Below are 20000 nucleotides of genomic sequence, written 5' to 3' on the forward strand. Positions count from 1 at the left end.
TAAATGTTGCAAAGTTGGCAGTAAGTGTTGCAAAGTTGGCAGAAAATGTTGCAAAGTTGGCAGTGTTGCAAAGTTGGTAGTAAGTGTTGCAAAGTTGGTAGTAAGTGTTGCAAAGTTGGTAGTAAGTGTTGCAAAGTTGGCAGTAAGTGTTGCAAAGTTGGCAGAAAATGTTGCAAAGTTGGCAGTGTTGCAAAGTTGGTAGAGTGTTGCAAAGAAAGTGTTGCAAAGTTGGGAGTAAGTGTTGCAGAGTTGGCAGTAAATGTTGCAAAGTTGGCAGTAAGTGTTGCAAAGTTGTCAGGAAATGTTGCAAAGTTGACAGAAAATGTTGCAATGTTAAACAATTCTCAATGTCCCCTTTCTTTTGCCAGGCTGAGTCAGAAGCCGCCATCACCCCAGCCGTCGACACGAAGGTGGGTAACGGTCGCCATTTTAAACCCTAACCGTCACTCGGATCCATATAATTCAAATCAAACTTCATCTCATTCAAATTTGCTCTCTGTGCTCCTAATAATAAATCGAAAAATAAATCGCTCAGGAAAAGGTGTTAGGGAGCTTCCTCAGTCTTCAAATTTGTTCTCTATACACCTAAAATAAATCGAAAAATAAATCGCTTAGGAAAAGGTGTTAGGGAGCTTCCTCAGTATTCAGATTTGTCCTCTGTACACCTAAAAATAAATAAATAGAAAAATAAATCAATTAGGAAAAGGTGTTAGGGAGCTTCCTCAGTCTCCTTCTCCTCCCCAACCCCCCCAGGAGCAGGAGGCGTGGGGAGGAGGCCCTATGGAGGAGGAAGGAGGTGCGGTGGAGGGAAGGAGGAGGGAGGAAGGAGGGATGGAGAAGAGGGACATTGATCACCCCACCAAGTAAGTAGGCCTGTAAGTACGTGTGTATGTAGGTATGTAAGTAGGTGTGTAAGTATGGATGGATGGATGGATGTAAGTAGGTGTGTATGTATGGAAGTATGTATGTATGTATGTATGTATGTAAGTAGGTGTGTAAGTAATGTATATATGCAACTAGGCATATTGAAATATGTATGTATGTATGTATGTATGTATGTAAGTAGGTGCGTGTATGTATGTATGTATGTCAGGTGTGTATGTATGGATGGATGGATGTAAGTAGGTGTGTGTGTTTTTACGTATGTATGGAAGTATAGTATACATGTATGTACAGTATGTCCAGGTATGTATGTATGTATATTAGTATGTATATATCTATGTATGTCAGTAGGTGTGTATTTATGTATGTAAATATGTATGCACGTATGTAAATAACTAAGCACGTTTATATATATGTATGTAAACCCTTATAAATTCTTCTAAGTCGCTCAAAATTATTCTAAACTCCTCTAACCTCTCTAATATTCACCTAAACCATTTCAAAATCTTAAGCCTTTGATCCTGTGGCGGGTTTACTCATACACCATCCACGAATACAAGACCAAAACATCATCCACGTTGCCATGGTTACCTCCCCTTTTCAAAATGGTGTATCAATAGCGCTCCAGTTCCTTATAAACCCTTTCAAAATCTTTTCAACATCTCTATAACCCATATAACCGCTTCCAAGCCTCCAAAAATCTCCCTAATTCCCTTCTGACACTATAAACAAATCTAATTCTTTCAAATCATCTATGAATCCACATAATCGCTTCCAGGTCTTCATATATATCTCTCAATCCCTCCTGATCCTCCATCATGCAATCTAAGTCTGTCACACCGTCAGTGGATGCAGTACAGTGTGTGTAACCCTCAGCAATGGCGAGACAATGGTCCACCTGCTGAAGGGCAACCTGGGTACGGGTCTGCTTGCGATGCCTGAGGCGTTCATGCACGCCGGGCTGTGGGTGGGTCTGGCTGGCATCCCTATCATGGGCGTCATCTGTATACACTGCATGCACACACTGGTAAGTACGCACATGGATACACACAGGGCTACAGCCCTCACACGTCACCACTGGGACACTAATGCCCACCACAGGTGGGTATTAGTGCGCACAAGTACATCGTGATACGACACAAAGTACCTCACTAACCACCAGATCTACAAGTTATCATATAACTCTCTTTAACAAGCCACTGAGGAAGAGATCAGTAGGTCGGAAGTAGTGGAAGCGATGAAGAAGATTAAGCTGGGAAAGGCCCCAGGAATTGATGGAGTGTGTGGTGAAATGCTTAGGTATGGGGGTGAGATTGTTGTGGAGTGGATATGGAAGTTGTGTAGATTGGCTTGGGAAGAGGGAAGGGTTCCAGAGGACTGGAAATCAGGTATAATTGTTCCTCTGTACAAAGGAAAAGGGGAGAGAGAAGTATGTGGTAACCATAGGGGTATTTGCCTTCTTAGTGTGACTGGTAAAATATATGGTAGAATACTCATTGATAGGGTTAGGCATATGACAGAGGAGCTAGTTGGAGAAGAACAAGGGGGATTTAGGAAGGGAAAAGGGTGTGTAGATCAGATATTTGTTCTAAGATGTTTAGTGGAGAAGTATCTAGAGAAGGGAAGGAAAGTGTACGCTGCCTTCATGGACTTGGAGAAAGCTTATGACAGAATAGATAGGAAAGGTATGTGGAAGGTACTAAGAATATATGGAGTGGAGGGGAAATTGTTGAGTGCTGTGAAGAGTATGTACGAGGGAGCTAGGGCTACGGTGCGAGTGGATGGTGAGTTGAGTGAGTTCTTTGATCTCAATGTGGGACTGAAACAGGGGTGTGTAATGTCTCCATGGCTGTTTAATATATATATGGATGGGGTCTTAAAGGAGGTACAAGGTAGGGCAGTGGATGTGGGGGTGGCCCTAATGAATGAGGGTGAGATTTGGAAGCTTCCGGTGTTGCTGTTTGCTGATGATACAGTATTGTTGAGTGAAGATGAATGGGAGTTGCAAGGTTTGGTGAATGAATTTGGGACAGTGTGTAGGAGGAGGAAGCTGAAAGTTAATGTAAACAAAAGTAAAGTTATGGTGTTTGAGAGGAATGAAGTCACAGAGTGTGCAGTGAGGTTGGATGGTGAGGATATGGAGAATGTGAGTGCATTCAAGTACTTGGGTAGTGTGATGAGTAAGGATGGAACTTTGGGGGATGAAGTACGTGAAAGGGTACAGCAGGGAAGGAAGGTTGTTGGCACACTGAAAGCAGTGATGAGAAATAGGGAGGTGAGAATGGAAGTTAAGAAGTCACTGCATGATGGTATTGTGATCCCTACCCTGACGTATGGAAGCGAGGCGTGGACCTTGCAAGAGGGGAACAAGTCAAGAGTGAGAGCAGTGGAAATGAGTTACTTGAGAGGAGCATGTGGAGTGACATGGAGGGACAGGTTGACGAATGAAGAAGTGAAGGAACGTTGTGGGGTAGATGTGGATGTGGTTGAAAAGATTAGGAGAAATACACTGAGGTGGTTTGGACATGTGGAGAGGATGGAGAATGAAAGACTGACTAAGAGGGTGTATGTAGGTGAGGTGGAGGGAGGGAGAGGGAGGGGTAGACCGAGGATGAGGTGGAGGGATGGAGTTGAGAGGTATATGAGGGAGGGGGGGGTGAGTTGGGGGGAGGGAAGTCAAATGGTGGGTGACAGAGTGACTTGGAGGCGTTTTGTCTGCGGCCACCCTTTGCGGGATTAGGGCGTCGGGCTATAGATAGATAGATAGATAGAACATCTCTAACTAAGCTGCTAGCCCACTAACCCGTCAATGCCGCACAGCTTAAGTGTTCCAAGGAGCTGTGTCGGCGTACCGGTGCCTCTGCGCTGGGCTACGAAGAGACGGCCAAGCTGGCCTTCGCAGCGGGGCCACAGGGGGTGAGGAGGTACGCCAGGGCCGTGGACATCACCATCACCACCTTCCTCATCATCACACAAGTCGGCTTCTGCTGCGTCTACTTCGTCTTTATCCCACAGAATCTTAGGCAGGTGCGTCTTGCCGACCAGAAAATTATCGTTATTTTTATTATTATTATTATTATTATTATTTTCACCATCATCATCATCATTGTTACTGTTATTATTATTATTATTATTATTATTATTATTATTATTATTATCATCATTATCATCATCATCATCACATTCCTTATCATGATCATCATTATTATTATCATTATTATTATTATTATTATTATTATTATCACCCTTAAAATCACTCTGTTGCACCTACTCATCAATCTGACCTAAATTAAATTAACATAACCCAACCTATTTTGACCCTACCCTACACTATCTGTCTATCTATCTATCTATCCATCCATCTATCCATATGTCTATCTATCTATCTATCTATCCATCCACCCACCCATCCATCCATCTATCCACTCAGACACCAACCAATCACCCACCCACCCAACCACTCTCTCACTCACTCAAGTAACCATCCACTCACCCGATCAAGCAATTCTCTCTCTCCTCAGGCCCTGGAGTGTATGACTGGCGGTACAGGCATTAGTTTGGTGGGGTACATGGCCATATTAATCGTACCCTTACTGATTATATGCTACATCCCAGAGCTGAAGGTACGTGTGTGTGTGTGTGTGTGTGTGTGTGTGTGTGTGTGTGTGTGTGTGTGTGTGTGTGTGTGTGTGTGTGTGTGTGTACCCTTGCTGATTATATGCTACATCCCAGAGCTGAAGGTACGTGTGTGTGTGTGTGTGTGTGTGTGTGTGTGTGTGTGTGTGTGTGTGTGTGTGTGTGTGTGTGTGTGTGTGTACCGTTGCTGATTATATGCTACATCCCAGAGCTGAAGGTACGTGTGTGTGTGTGTGTGTGTGTGTGTGTGTGTGTGTGTGTGTGTGTGTGTGTGTGTGTGTGTGTGTGTGTGTGTGTTCTTACCTAATTGTTCTTACCTAATTGTATCTTTACAGGAATGAGTCAAGCTCGTACTGTCCCGTGTCTTAAACCATATTTATCGTACATATCCTTAAATTTGTGAATTGTTTTGGCACACACTATTTCATTCGGTAGTGCATTCCATTGATCAATTGCTCTGTTTGGGAAACTGAATTTCCTTACGTCTTTATCACCTCTCTTCTTATGCAGTTTTTTGCAGTGTCCTCTTGCTGATGCTTCTCCATATGTTAAGTAATCATTTATGTCTATTTTCTCCTTTCCTGATATGCATTTATATAGCATTATCATGTCACCTCTTTTCCTTCTCTCCTGTAGTGTTGGTAGATTCAGTTTATTTAGTCTTTCTTCGTAGCTTAGGTCCCTTAAGCTTGGTATCCATCTTGTAGCGGCCCTTTGAACTTTTTCAATCTTGTCTATATGCTTTTTGAGATGAGGACTCCAGACTATTGATGCATATTCCAGGGTTGGTCTAATGAATGATGTTATTATCCTTCTTAGCATGTCTTCATTTATGTATGTGAATGCTATTCTCATATTTGCAAGCAGTGTATACATGTTCCGTACCTTCTCGCTGATGTGGTCAGCCGGAGATAGTCTGTTATTGATAATCACACCTAGGTCCTTCTCTCTTTCTGATGTGTATAGGGTTTTATTTCCTAACTTATAATCCCAATCAGGTCTTTTTCCACTTTTACCAAACTTGATTACATGACACTTGTCCACATTGAATTCCATTTGCCATGTACTACTCCATTCATGAAGTTTATTTAATTCTTCTTGTAGCTCCCTACAAGAGTCTGTGTTAGTAATTCTCCTTTGTATTTTTGCATCATCTGCAAACATATTCAGATAGCTCTCATTTCCAGTGTTACTGTTTATATCATTTATGTACACTAGAAACATGATTGGTGCCAGCACCGAACCCTGTGGTACTCCACTAGTCACTTCTTTCCATGATGAGTAGTTTCCTCTTAGTACTGTCCTCATTTCTCTTTTTATGAGAAAGTCTTGCATCCAACAAAACAGTTTGCCTCGAATTCCTCCTTGATGGTGTGTGTGTGTGTGTGTGTGTGTGTGTGTGTGTGTGTGTGTGTGTGTGTGTGTGTGTGTGTGTGTGTACGTATCTGCTTGTGTACGTGTCTGTGTGCGTGTGTGTGCACCTCCTAACACCTCTCTAACACCTCCTAACAGTATCTACAGCCTGTCTTGCGTGTGTGTGTGTGTGTGTGTGTGTGTGTGTGTGTGTGTGTGTGTGTGTGTGTGTGTGTGCACCTTCTAACACCTCTCTAACACCTTCTAACAGTACCTAGCGCCCGTCTCTCTCATCGCGGGGGCCATACAAGCAGTAGGGCTCGCCATCATCTACTACTACATGGTGAAAGATCTTCCCTACACGCTACAGGAGGTTCCGGGCTGGGCGGGCTTTCGGCACCTGCCTCTCTATTTCGGTTCAGCCATCTACGCTTTTGAAGGAATTGGATTGGTGAGATGGATGGATGGGTGGGTGGGTGGGTGGGTGGGAGGGAGGAGGGTTATGGATGGGTGGGTGGGTGGGAGGGGGGATATGGATGGGTGGGTGGTTGGGAGGGGGGATATGGATGGGTGGGTGGGTGGGAGGGGGGATATGGATGGGTGGGTGGGTGAGTGAGTGGGTGGATGGATGGATGGTTGGATGGATGGATGGGTGGGTGGGTGGAGGAATGGGTGGATGGATGGATGGATGGGCGGGAGGGAGGGGGGATATGGATGGATGGATGGGTGGGAGGGGGGATATGGATGGATGGATGGATGGGTGGGTGAGTGAGTGGATGGATGGATGGATGGTTGGATGGATGGATGGAAGAAAGAAAGGAAGGAAGGAAGGAAGAAAGAAGGAAGGAAGGACGGAAGGAGGGAAGGAAGGAAGGATGGACGGATGGATGGATTATGCAATTTGGCCGCCATTTTAGTAACGAAATTAAATGATACAACTTACGAAAAATCGGTATTAAGAACGCAAATAATTCTCTCTCTCTCTCTCTCTCTCTCTCTCTCTCTCTCAGGTCCTGCCCATTGAAAACAAGATGAGAACACCAGCAGCCTTCGGTGGTCTCACAGGAGTACTGAACACCACAATGATGATCGTCGTCTGTCTGTACGCTGGCACTGGATTCTACGGATATCTGTACTACGGCGACACGGTTCAGGGATCTATAACCCTCAACTTGCCGCCAAATGAAAGGTGAGTGGATGGGTAAATGGGGAAAAAGATGGCTGAAAGTATAGACGACAGAATAAGAAAGATTGTAGATTATCTGTATGTTAGGGTTGGAATGCATGGATATCTGTACTACGGAGACACGGTTCAGGGATCTATAACCCTCAACTTCCCGCCAAACGAAAGGTGAGTGGATGAGTAAATGGAAAAAAAATATGGCTGAAAGTATAGACGACAGAACAGATGCATCAGTGTGTACCTCACTAAAAATATACCTCACCCTACAAATATAAGTTCCATACCACACTTGATCACCCGAACCGACTAGTTCACATGGCTCCCTAATCCTCCCTCCCTCCCTCTCTCTCTCTCTCTCTCTCTCTCTCTCTCTTTCTGCACAGCCTAGCCCAGACGGTGGACACCTTAACGTCTATCAGCGTGTACTTAACCTACGTTCAAAAAAATATAACCAACCCCCTAAGAGTATAAATTCCATAACCACACTTGACAACCTGAACCCACTCGTCCACAAGGCTCCCTCATCCTCTGTCTCCCTCTCTCCACAGCCTGGCCCAGACGGTGGACATCCTAATGGCCCTCAGCGTGTACTTGACCTATCCGCTGCAGATGTACGTTCCCTATGAGCTCCTGACGCCCTCCATCACGCGACGCTTCTCCACGCCCATGAACAAAAAGATCGCCGAGTATGCCTTCAGGACGGCCATGGTGCTTCTGACGTGTGAGTTCAAGGTCCCTAATTTCGTTGCTCCCTAACATCTATTCCTAAGTGTTTTTTTTTTTTTTATGCGAGGAAGAAGGAACCAAAGGCCATGAGCCCGCAGTAACAGTTCCCTCCAAGAGAAAAACAAAATACAATATAGAGCCAAATTCAAGATCCGATCATTTTGAGATGCCTGGACACACTGCGTTTGAAAGACTGGAGATCATAGGCAGCAGGAAATACAGACAGAGGGAGACAGTTCCAGAGCTGACCTGTTGCATAAATAAAAGACTGGGAGTAACGGTTAACTCTTGCATTAGAGAGTTGGACAGAAAAAGGATGAGAGTTTGCTGCCAGACGGGTGCTACGCGCCCGTCGTAGAGGTGGAGGAATGCAAGCAGACAGTTCAGAGGAGCAGTGACCATTAAAGTAGCGATAGAAAAGAGATGAAGATGCAACAGTGCGGCGAAGAGACAGGGGTTGAAGGGAGTCAGTAAGAGGAGGAGAGTTAATGAGACGAAAAGCCTTTGACTCCACCCTATTGAGAAGAGCTGTATGCGGGACACTTTACTGTCCTCTTCTGTGTTACATAAATCCTTCCAATATCGCCATACTCTACATAAATCTCCCTAACACCTTCTCCTAAGCGACTTATTTTGCTTATATCACCTTACTGTCCTCTTCTGTGTTACATAAATCCTTCCAATATCGCCATACTCTACATAAATCTCCCTAACACCTTCTCCTAGGCGACTTATTTTGCTTATATCACCTTATTGTCCCCTTCTGTGTTACATAAATCCTTTCAATATCGCCATACTCTACATAAATCTCCCTAACACCTTCTCCTAGGCGACTTATTTTGCTTATATCACCTTACTGTCCCCTTCTGTGTTACATAAATCCTTCCAAAATCGCCATATTCTGCATAAATAACGTACACAAGGACCCAGCCTAACCTAACCCAACCCAGCCTAACCTAACCTAACTCAACCTAACCTAACCCAACCCAACCTAACCTAACCCAACCCAACCCAACCTAACCTAGCCTCTCACCTCGCCTATACTCCGCTCACTTTCAGTTGCCCTCGCCGCGGCCATCCCCAACATCGGCCTCTTCATCTCATTGGTCGGGGCCATCTCTAGCTCCGCCCTCGCCCTCATCTTCCCGCCCATCATCGAGTTGGTCACCTTCTGGCCAAACATGGGGCGTTACCACTGGATTGCCATTAAGGTGGGTGATTGCGTTATATTTTGCGATTATAAGGTGATATACTGGGATATACCTTTACCTGGGCGATATACTATTCACCTGTCTACCTATAATTATCTACCTGCTTCGTGGGTAGAGTTTAGTGTTCTTTCTACTTGTCTACTTGCCTTTTTTCTCCTCTACCTTTCCACCCCGTCTGCCTCTCCATCTGTCTATCTACTTAGCTATAATTCTGACTACCTACCTACCTACCTACTCATTGTCTATCTACTTAGCTATAATTCTGACTACCTACCTACTCATTGTCTACCTACCCACCCACCCACCCACCCACCTACCTACATACATACACACATATACCGTATACCCACCTACTTACATACATACACACTTACCTACACACCTGCCCACCTCTCCCTCCCTCCTAGACCAACCCACCCACCTACCTACCTACATACCCACCTACCTACATACTCACCTACTTACCAAACCATTCACCTCTCTCATACCAACGGTCCAACCTATCTATATACCTACCTACCTACCAACATTCATGCATACAAACCTACCCACCTACCTACATACCAACAAACACATATAGAAACCTACCTACCCACCCATCCACCCACCCACCTCCCTCCCATACCAACCTACCTACTTAGCGTCCTACCTACGTGCCTACTTACGCGTCCTACTTACAGGGTGGGCTGATCTGCGTGTTTGGTCTACTGGGCTTCATAACGGGTACAGTGACGAGTATACAGGCGATAGTGGACTACTTCCAGACAGACCATGATGACTCCATTCACTGTACCTCACCATACTGACTACCGTGACTCTATGGTGGCTATGGTGCTGTATGACTCTTAAAATGACTCAGATACAGACCACAATGACACCATTCACTGTACCTCACCATACTGACTCTACCGTGACTCTATGGTGACTCTACAGTGACTCTATGGTGCTGTATGACTCTTAAAATGACTCAGATACAGACCACGATGACACCATTCACTGTACCTCACCATACTGACTCTACGATGACTATGGTGACTCTACGGCGACTCGTGCTGTGTGACTCTTAACCCTCCTCAGGCAGACCTACAGTTTCGCTTACAACGGTACACCTGGGTTTGTCAGACCCAGTTTTAAAAAAATGCTGTAGTGTCACATGTTTTATATCATGAATTCCTGAATATCCTACAATGTATTAGGTCTTAGCAGTTACAGACCCATGTGAATAAGTTTTAATTCATTGAACTCCACATATTTAGAAAAAATATAAAACAATGCCTAACTGAGCGACATCTTGCAAAAACATAGAGACACGAGAGTAACCCCTAATGACTCTACTGACTACTGTGACTCTGGTGCTGCATGACTAAATATTTCTACTGTGACTCTACTGTGATTCCCACGCGACCCTCAGTGACTCAGCACCAAGAAGTCTGTGCCACTTCTGACTCACTGACTCTCACTGCCTCACCCACACTTACTAACACCACCACCAGCGACTCAAACTCTACTCAAAGTGACTCTCCAAGGTCATCCCTATTTAAAATGACTAATATAAGTGACTCTCCTGCTTGGTGACTCTCCGCGACTCACCATATCCAATGTTAACACGGGTTGTATAAAATAGAAGATGGATGGATGGATGGATGGATGGGTGTGAGTGAGTGAGTGGATGGATGAGTAAGTGAGTGAGTGAGTGGATGGATGGGTGAGTGAGTGAGTGGGTGGATGGATGAGTAAGTGAGTGAGTGAGTGGATGGATGGGTGAATGAGTGAGTGGATGGATGGATGGGTGAATGAGTGGATGGATGGATGGGTGAGTGAGTGGATGGATGGATGGATGTGAGTGAGTGAGTGGATGGATGGATGGATGTGAGTGAGTGAGTGGATGGATGGATGGATGTGAGTGAGTGAGTGGATGGATGGATGGATGTGAGTGAGTGGGTGGATGGATGGATGTGAGTGAGTGAGTGGATGGATGGATGGATCGGAAGATAGATATAAGTATAGATAGATAGATGGATAGATAGATATATGCATACTCCTCTACTTTATGCTAATTTTAAAGCGAATTGAGAGAGAGAGAGAGAGAGAGAGAGAGAGAGAGAGAGAGGTAAAGAAAATGTATATATAAACTCAATAAAGGTATAACTTATGTATTTTATTCTTATTAATACTTTACCCTCAAATAAATCCCCGTTTTGTTTTTTCTCCATTATTATTATTGTTATTATTATTATTATTATATCCTTCGTTATTATTATTAGTTATTATTATTATTACTATTATTATGATTCTATCCTTCGTTATTATTATTATTATTATTATTATTATTATTATTCCCTCCTCCGTTATTATTATTATTATTATTATTATTATTACCCTCCATTATGGGTGACAGCGACTTGGAGGCGTTTTGTCTGCGGCCACCCTTTGCGGGATTAGGGCGTCGGGCTATAGATAGATAGACAGATGGATGGATTATCATTATTATTATTATTATTATCATTCACTCCCGTTATTATGATTTTTGTTATTAGTTATCATTATTATTATTAGTTATTATTATTCTCCGTTATTATTATTATTATTATTGAAAAAAATCTAGTTTTAAATAACTAAGGAACTCTATTTATGTAAAATTTATTTTGACAATATATATATTTCTGAATAATGGCTGCCTTCTAGTTGAGAGAGAGAGAGAGAGAGAGAGAGAGAGAGAGAGAGAGAGAGAGAGAGAGAGAGAGAGAGAGAGAGGTAAAGAAAATGTATATACTAATCTAATAAAGGTATAACTTATATAATTTATTTTTTATAGTTTACCCTCAAATAAATCCCCGTTTTCTGTTAACTCATTCTTTCTCCGTTATTATTATTATCATTATTATTATTATTATTATTATATAATTATTATTATTATTATTAGTCTCCTCCGTCATTATAATCATTATTAGGATTCTAATTTTTATCATCACGATCATTATTATTATTATTATTATTATTATTATTATTATTATTATTACCTTGATTATTATTATGGAAATAAAAACATTTAGTTTTAAACAACTAAGGAAATCCCATAATAATAATAATAACAATAGGAATAATACTAATAGCAATAATAATAATAATAATAATAATAATAATAAATTGTAGATGCTGGGAAATATTTCGGATTCTCTCATTATTATTATTATTATTATTATTATTATTATCATTATTATTATTTTTATTATTATTATTATTATTATTATTATTATGTGACGAGAAGTGTTACGAGGAGAGAATGGAAGACTGACTAGGAGAGAGAGAGAGAGAGAGAGAGAGAGAGAGAGAGAGAGTGTAAGATAGACAGACAGGCATACAGACAAATACATACATGAACAGAAAGTGTGTGTGTGTGTGTGTGTGTGTGTGTGTGTGTGTGTGTGTGTGGTCTAGGAAATGGTCTGTCAAGGTCGGACCAATTCTAGTGGGGGGGAGGAGGAGGAGGAGGAGGAGGAGGAGGAGGAAATATAAAACAAAAGGAAGAAATAAAGGAAGGAAGGAAGAAGGAGAGAAGGAAGGAAGGAAGAAGGAGAGAAGGAAGGAAGGAAGAAGGAGAGAAGGAAGGAAGGAAGAAGGAGAGAAGGAAGGAAGAAGGAGAGAAGGAAGGAAGGAGGGAGAATTATGCAGGAAGGAAGGAAGCAGAGGGGAAGGAAGGAAGGAAGGATGAAGGAAGGAAGTAGGAGAGAATGAAGGAGGGAGAATGATAAGGAAGGAAGGAAGCAGGAAGGAAGGAAAGGAGAGAAGGAAAAAAGGAGGGAGATGGAAGGAAGTAGGAGAGAAGGAAGGAGGGAGAAGGAAGGAAGGAGGGTAGGATGAAAGGGAGAAATAGAAGGAAGGAAAGAGGGAGAAGGAAGGAAGAAGGGTAGGAAGAAGGGGGAAGTAGGAGAGAAGGAAGGAGGGAGGGAGACGGAAGAAGGAGGAAGTAAAAGAGAAGGAGGGAGAAGGAAGGAGGGAAGAAGGAAGGAAGAATGGAGAAAGAAGGAAGAATGGAGAAAGAAGGAAGAAGGGATGGCAGGAAGAAGGAATGAAGTAGGAGAGAAGGAAGGAAGGAAGGAAGGAAATGAAGAAAGGAAGGAAGGAAGAAGGAAGGCAGGAAGGAGGAGGAAGGAAAGGAAGAAGGAGGGTAGGAAGAAGGGGGAAGTAGAAGAGACGGAAGAAAGGAGGGAGAAGGAAGGAAGAAGAGGGAAGGAAGGAAGGAAGAAAAGAAGGAAGATGGGAAGGAAGAATGGAGGGAGAAGGAAGGAGGAAGAAGGAAGTAGAGATGGCAGGAAGAAGGAAGGAAGGAAGAAAGGAAGGCTGAAGGAGAGGAAAGAGGGAAGGAAGGAAAAGGTGAGGGGAGAAGAGGAGGAGGAGGAGGAGTCAGGAAGGCACAAGCACCGCCCACGACGCCATTCTGCCTTCCCATTGGCTGACAGGTTTAAGTCAAATTTTCTTTCACTAACGGCAATCCGATTTGAAATTCCAGTTTACAGTAGTTCAAAATAATCCAAAATAACCCAAATTTGAATAATAATCGCCTGGGAATGGGTTAATAATGGGGGAAATGGGGAAAAATGGGGGGTGAATGGGCGGGGCTTGGAGAGGGGACGGGCCTAGTGAGGGAGACGGGGGTGGGTGACAAGGAGAGAGATCAGTCGCCATTGTGCTTGTATCCTACGTGTGTCGCTCTTTAATTTCTCTCCTTTCCTCCCTCCCAAAGTTTCCTCCAGGTTCCATCACACCTGGAGAGAAAAGCCTCACCCCTTCCTCAACCCCCTACCCCCAAAAACCCCCCAGAACCCCCCAAGAAAGGCCAAAAAAGGAGGGAGAACAGGGAAAGGCGACATATTTGTGGGTCGGCCATCTGAAGACAGATTGAAAAAAAAAAATATTTGAAAATCGATAAAACTGTGATTTATTTCGCAACTTGTGGGTGATTAGAGAGAAATTAAAGAGAGTAGAGAAAGTGAGCGAGGAACTGGAGGGAAAAAGAGAGAAAATGGACCCCGGAAAGTGAGAGAGAATTAAGGAAGAAGAAAGCAAGATTAAGTTGCAGTTTCCAGCATGAAGGAGTACCAGGAGGTGAGAGAGAGAGAGAGAGAGAGAGAGAGAGAACTACCATAATCAACCACAACCACCATCACTACCACAACTACCACCATTACAACCACACCTATCACCACCACCACCACCACCACACCTATCACCACCACAACTACCACCAACGCCACAACTACAACCACCATCACTACCACAACTACCACCACTACCACAACTACAACTCAAGCTCCTATGACCCAAGCTGGAGAAGTACGAGTTACGTCTCTCTCTCTCTCTCAATGGCGTGTTAGCCTAGCCTCGGCCTCCTACATCTCTACACATACTGACATGGTGGTGGTGGTGGTGGTGGTGGTGGTGGTGGTGATGATGATGATGATAATGATGACGATGATAATGATGATGATGGTAGTAGTAGTAGTAGTAATAGTTGTACCAGTAATACCGTAATAATAATAATAATAATAATAATAATAATAATAATAATAGATAAACCAGTTATAATAAACGCAGATACAGAAAGATAAAAAATATAGATGTTCCCTAACACCTCCTCCTTAGCGATTTATTTTTGGATATGGCCGGTTAATATAGGCCTAAGCTTGCACGATAAATAAATGAATAATTACAGGGATAAAAACAGATAACTCCCTAACATCTCTTCGTAAGCGATTTATTTTTGGATATGGTCAATTAATAAGTAGATAAATATACATAAATTATGATAAATGTTAATACAGAAGGATAGCCCGTTGTCTCCTCGCTCCCTAACACCTTTTCCTAAGCGATTTATTTTTGGCTATGGCCGGTTAATATAATTTTATGTTATTTACGAAGAGTACGGTGATATTAGAATTATTTAAATAACATATAATAATAATAATAATAATAATAATAATAAAGACAGCAGTAGTAATAGTAGCAGTAGTGGTAGTAGTAGTAGTAGTAGTAATAATAATAATAATAATAATAATAATAATAATAATAATAAATCGCTCAGGAGGAGGTGTTAGGGAGAATTCGGACACCAGAACTAACCTATCTATCCTTGTCTTATTCTAAATATAAATAACTACAATAGATAAATATGGATAAATCGGTTAGGGGAATGAGATAGGGAACTCCAAGATGGCTATAATATCCATCTGTCTTACCTTGATTCAAATGAGACGTGAGCAGACCCATCGACCCCACGCAAGCACCCGTCTCTCTTCCCGTGCGCCTGGCCAGGGTGGGAGCAGGGTTCTTCCACACGGCGAGGTGCAGGGATGATAGAGGAGGAGGAGGAGGAGGAGGAGGAGGAAGATTTGCGCAGCTGAGTTCCCCGCCTGAGAGTGTTGTGCAAGGCCAGCTGTGTAGAGGAGATATGTATAAGTAGTAGTGTCAGTGGAAAATGTGGTGAATGTGGTGAATGTGGTAAATGTGGTGAATGTGGTCAATCTGGTAAATGTGGTGAATGTGGTAAATGTGGTAAAAGTGGTGAATGTGGTAAATGTGGTGAATGCGGTAAATGTGGCGAATGTGGTGAATGTGGTAAATGTGGCGAATGTGGTAAATGTGGCGAATGTGGTAAATGTGGCGAATGTGGTAAATGTGGCGAATGTGGTTGAGTCCCCCGCCTGTGAGTGTCGCCCCTTACCACACTGAGATAGACTGCCATTATAATCATTTTTATTGTCCACAGAAAATAAATCACTAACCAATCAACGTTACGTCCATACTACCCCTCTGAAAAGACAAAATCTAGTGGTGGTAGCAGTAGTAGTAGTAGTATAGTCTCTCTAGTAGTAGTAGTAGTAGTATAGTCTCTCTCTATCTATCTATCTGTCCGTCTCTCTCTCTGCCTGTCTTCGGTCTGTCTGTCTGTCTGTCTCTCTGTCTGTCTGTCTCTCTCTCTCTCTGTCTGTCTGTCTGTCTGTCTGTCTCTCTCTCTCTCTCTCTCTCTCTCTCTCTCTCTCTCTCTCTCCCTGCCTCTGTCTTCAGTCCGTCTGTCTGTCTGTCTGTCTCTCTCTCTCCCCTCTCTTCGGTCTGTCTGTCTGTCTCTCTCTCTCTCCCCTCTCTTCGGTCTGTGTGTGTGTGTGTGTGTGTGTGTGTGTGTGTGTGTGTGTGTGTGTGTGTGTGTGTGTGTGTGTGTGTGTGTGTGTGTGTGTGTGTGTGTGTGTGTCTCTCTCTCTCTCTCTCTCTCTCTCTCTCTCTCTCTCCATGTCTCAGTTTTCAGTCTGTCTGTCTGTCTGTCTGTCTGTCTGTCTCTCTCTCTCTCTCTCTCTCTCTCTCTCTCTCTCAGCACACCCACACCTACGTAATTAAGACACACCTGGATAACTACCTGCAAAAATATCGATACATGACCTTCGAGAATTATAAACAAAGTGAATAATACAATAACTAAATAAATCTAAATAAATCATAAATCTAAGTAATTTGATACGTATAACCAGAATTAAAAATGTATCTATCTATCTATCTATCTATCTAAAGCCAGACGCCATAAACACGTAACAATAATAATAATAATAATAATAATAATATTGATATAATAATAACAGTGAAGGAAGAAGTAGGCAGCACTACATCAAGTGAGTGGATGATGGTGAGAAACAGGAAGAGAAGAGGACAGACACAGAAAAAAAATAATAAAGGTGAAAGAAGAAGTAGGCAGCACTACATCAAGTGACTGGATGGTGTGGATAATTACATACCTTAATGACCCCGTGTTGTCGACAGGAAGGTAGGAAATTCGACCTAAGAACCCCTAGCACCTCTTCCTAACCGATTTATTTTGTACATTACACTTAATCTTCGTGAATCTTAATTATATACCCACAATATTGCCACAGTTACATACAAGAGGGCAGTATACATTCTCAAACTCCTGTCTCACTCTACGTTTATTATCCATTATTTATTGGTGTAAACTGTATTCTAGAGCTGTCTTGGTCATGAAAGGGCTGGGAAGTTTTTAAAAACTAATAATCAAGGAAGTTATTACGAAGTACGACGGCGGAAATACAGGTAAATGTAATTCTTTATATTTTTCTTCTGTCGACAGGTGTGGCTGGACCTCGAGTCGGTGCTTCTGGCCGAGGACGTTACCTTCCCCCCCCAGCCTACCCCTGCCCCCGCCCCTGCCCCGCCCCCACCCCTAGCCTACCCTGCGCCTACCCAGTGTGCAGGCGATGGTCAGGGCAGGGCATTCGGAGAGCCTGCACCTCCACCGACGCTACCCCAAGCGTCACTCCAGTCTACGTCGGTGCAAGTTGAGGGTACCTACATAGCACCACTGGGGCATACTACCCTCCCGCCCACCCCGCCCCACCATGATCCCGCCTACGCCCCCCATCCAGCCTATGACCCACCCTCATGTAGGGTGAAGGGTGATGGAGCGGAGGGCCTGGGTGGAACGAGCGGGGGTGTGAAAAGAGGGTACCCCCCCGAGGGCTTGGTACCCCAGGCGAAGTACCCGTGTGTGGGAGGGTACCGACGCGACCTGACCCAGTACCCCCCTGGACCCCCACCGGCACCCCCTCCTCCCCTCCAGTACATGGGGGGTCCCAGCCAGGCCCCCCAGTACCACCAGTACACACTTCCACCCACACCACCTCAGTACCCTGGCAGTAACCCACTACACCCACACTCCACACCGCACCTGGACTACACCGCCTCCTGGCCGCCCCCAACACCCACCTACACCCCCTACCTGGACATCAGTGGGTGTAGTGCAGGGACCTCTGAGCTGCCTCCGCCACCACCAGAGGTCGCCATCGCTGCGCCACCACCTCCCGCCACCACCACCGCAAGACCCCGCCGACGCAGAGCCCGAAGGAAAGTCGTGGTCCACAACTGCCCCTATGAGACGTGCACCAAGACGTACATAAAGTCATCACACCTGAAGGCCCACCTGCGCACACACACGGGCGAGAAGCCGTACACATGCAGGTGGCGTGGGTGTGGCTGGAGGTTTGCGCGGTCGGACGAGTTGACGCGACACTACCGCAAGCACACCGGCGACCGGCCCTTCCAGTGTCGCCTGTGTGAGCGTGCCTTCTCCCGCTCCGACCACCTCAGTCTGCACATGAAGCGGCACGTGGCGCTGTGATTCCCACGCCTGAGCATAGCAGCTGCTACAGTCGGTGTGAGGTGGAAGTGACTATCCCACCGCTGCCACCAATTTACCAATGTTGCCACCAGTTTCCCACCGCTGCCACCAGTTTCTCAGTGGTACCAGCAAAGGTGAAAAGACATGCGGCGCTGTGATGGGCACATTGGACCGTAGGAGCCACTACAGCCGGTGTGAGGTGGCAGTGACTATCCCACCGCTGCCACCAAATGCGAGGATAAATTATACTCACTACGATTCACGTGGAGTCCGAATGAGTATCCTTTTGTATAAACAGGACACGAATAGCTGGCAGAATAATGGCTGGAATAATTTGTTTATCGTCTGACGTGGACCATATTCGGAAAAACTATGCCTTCAAAAAAACTATACCTTCGAATAAACAGGACACGAATGATTCACACGACACTGCCACTGTATAAAGCTACAGTATGTGTTGGTTAAGCTCCCTAACACCATCTCCTAAGTGATTTATTTTTGCGTACATCTGGTTACTATCACTTTAGAGGTTATTTATGCAGAGTATGGTGATACTGGAAGGATTTATGTAACACAGAAGAGGGCAAGCCATAATGGGAAAATAAATAGCTTAGGAAGAGGTGTTAGGGAGCCTCCAAACTGATAAAAATATGAACCTTACCATAAAAATAAAATAAACTGAGAATACAAGCACGTACGTTACCATTCTTGCTGTTTAACCCCAGTTGGTTTGGCTGAGCAGACCCATCGACCACAGGCAAGTGATTTCCATGTGGCCGTCCTACAGGCACAGTTCAGTATATACATCGTGTAGGGATCCAGCGCCTCACCAGGGCCCTTCCCACGGCGAGGTGAAGGGAAATATGAACTTTGGCTCCTGGGTGCACGCCGCAACTGCTCTACTCAGGTTACACTGAGTCACCACGCATAAGTTCCTCGTCACCTCCCACTAAGGTGGTTCAGGACGCTCCTTAACACCGCTTCCTTAGTGACTTATTTTTGGATATGGTTGGTTTATATCCTTCTGTAGGTTATTTATGCAGAGTATGGCGATATTGGAAGGATTTATGTAACACAAGAGGACAGTAAGATGTAAACTAAATCGCTTAGGAAAAGGTGTTGAGCTTCCTCTAGTAACACAGAAGACATTAAGGTGTAATAAAGAAAATAAATCGCTTAAGAAAAGGTGTTAGGGAGCTTCCTTAAGTAACAATGGAGAGGACAGTAAGGTGTAATAAAATAAACCGCTTAAGAAAAGGTGTTAGGGAGCACTCTAAACCGAGGAGAGTACCGGGTTAGGCCTCCTATGACCCACTCAACTAAACTAAACCGGTCATGGGCAGGAGTTTGAGGATACTGTATGGGGGAGGGTGTGTGTGGGTGTAGGGGGGTGAGATAGATAAAAATAGATGTATATAGAGGTAGACAGATAGATAGATATTTTATACATGGATGTTGGAAATAAATTGATAATAGATAATGGCTTTCAATATTCCTTTGGCGTGGAATAATAATAATAATAATAATAATAATAATAATAATAATAATAATAATGTGGGGTGGAGAGGTATATGAGAGAGGGGGGTGTGAGTTGGGAGCAGGGCAGTGAAATGGCAGGGGACAGGGCGACTTGGAGGCGATTTGTTTGTGGCCACCCCAAACGGGATTGAGGCATCTGGCAATAGATAGATAGTAGTAGTAGTAGTAGTAGCAGTAATAATAATAATAATAATAATAATAATAATAAAAATGTGTAGTAGTAGTAGTAGTAATAATAATAATAATAATAATAATAATAATAATAATAATAATACCAATAATAATACTAATA

General features: G+C 43.8%; 3 protein-coding genes across 3 annotated transcripts in view; 2 read left to right on the plus strand and 1 right to left on the minus strand.

Moving 5' to 3' along the window:
- LOC145400721 (proton-coupled amino acid transporter-like protein pathetic) overlaps window positions 1–9797 on the plus strand; it is an 11276-nt gene extending 1479 nt beyond the window's left edge. The window contains exons 2-11 of the mRNA XM_080273156.1: window positions 369–410; window positions 754–863; window positions 1759–1909; window positions 3703–3909; window positions 4404–4505; window positions 6143–6322; window positions 6882–7060; window positions 7603–7775; window positions 8840–8991; window positions 9672–9797. Of these exons, the coding sequence (XP_080129282.1) occupies window positions 369–410; window positions 754–863; window positions 1759–1909; window positions 3703–3909; window positions 4404–4505; window positions 6143–6322; window positions 6882–7060; window positions 7603–7775; window positions 8840–8991; window positions 9672–9797 (1422 nt within the window). The remainder of the gene's footprint in view (window positions 1–368; window positions 411–753; window positions 864–1758; window positions 1910–3702; window positions 3910–4403; window positions 4506–6142; window positions 6323–6881; window positions 7061–7602; window positions 7776–8839; window positions 8992–9671) is intronic.
- Window positions 1–20000, minus strand: part of LOC145400746 (WD repeat and SOCS box-containing protein 1-like) — a 456090-nt gene that overhangs the window by 244636 nt on the left and 191454 nt on the right. The gene's annotated exons all lie outside the window — the stretch shown is intronic.
- On the plus strand, window positions 14146–18238 carry LOC145400722 (uncharacterized; the record flags this gene model as incomplete). The annotated part of the gene is made up of 2 exons (XM_080273157.1): window positions 14146–14244; window positions 17123–18238. Coding segments are annotated over 2 exons (1146 nt in total), but the record flags the coding sequence as incomplete, so codon positions are not given.

This window comes from Coenobita brevimanus, chromosome 53 (genome assembly GCF_032717465.1).
Source record: "Coenobita brevimanus isolate Jiangsu-jjx chromosome 53, ASM3271746v2, whole genome shotgun sequence".
Taxonomy (NCBI): Eukaryota; Metazoa; Arthropoda; class Malacostraca; order Decapoda; family Coenobitidae; genus Coenobita; species Coenobita brevimanus.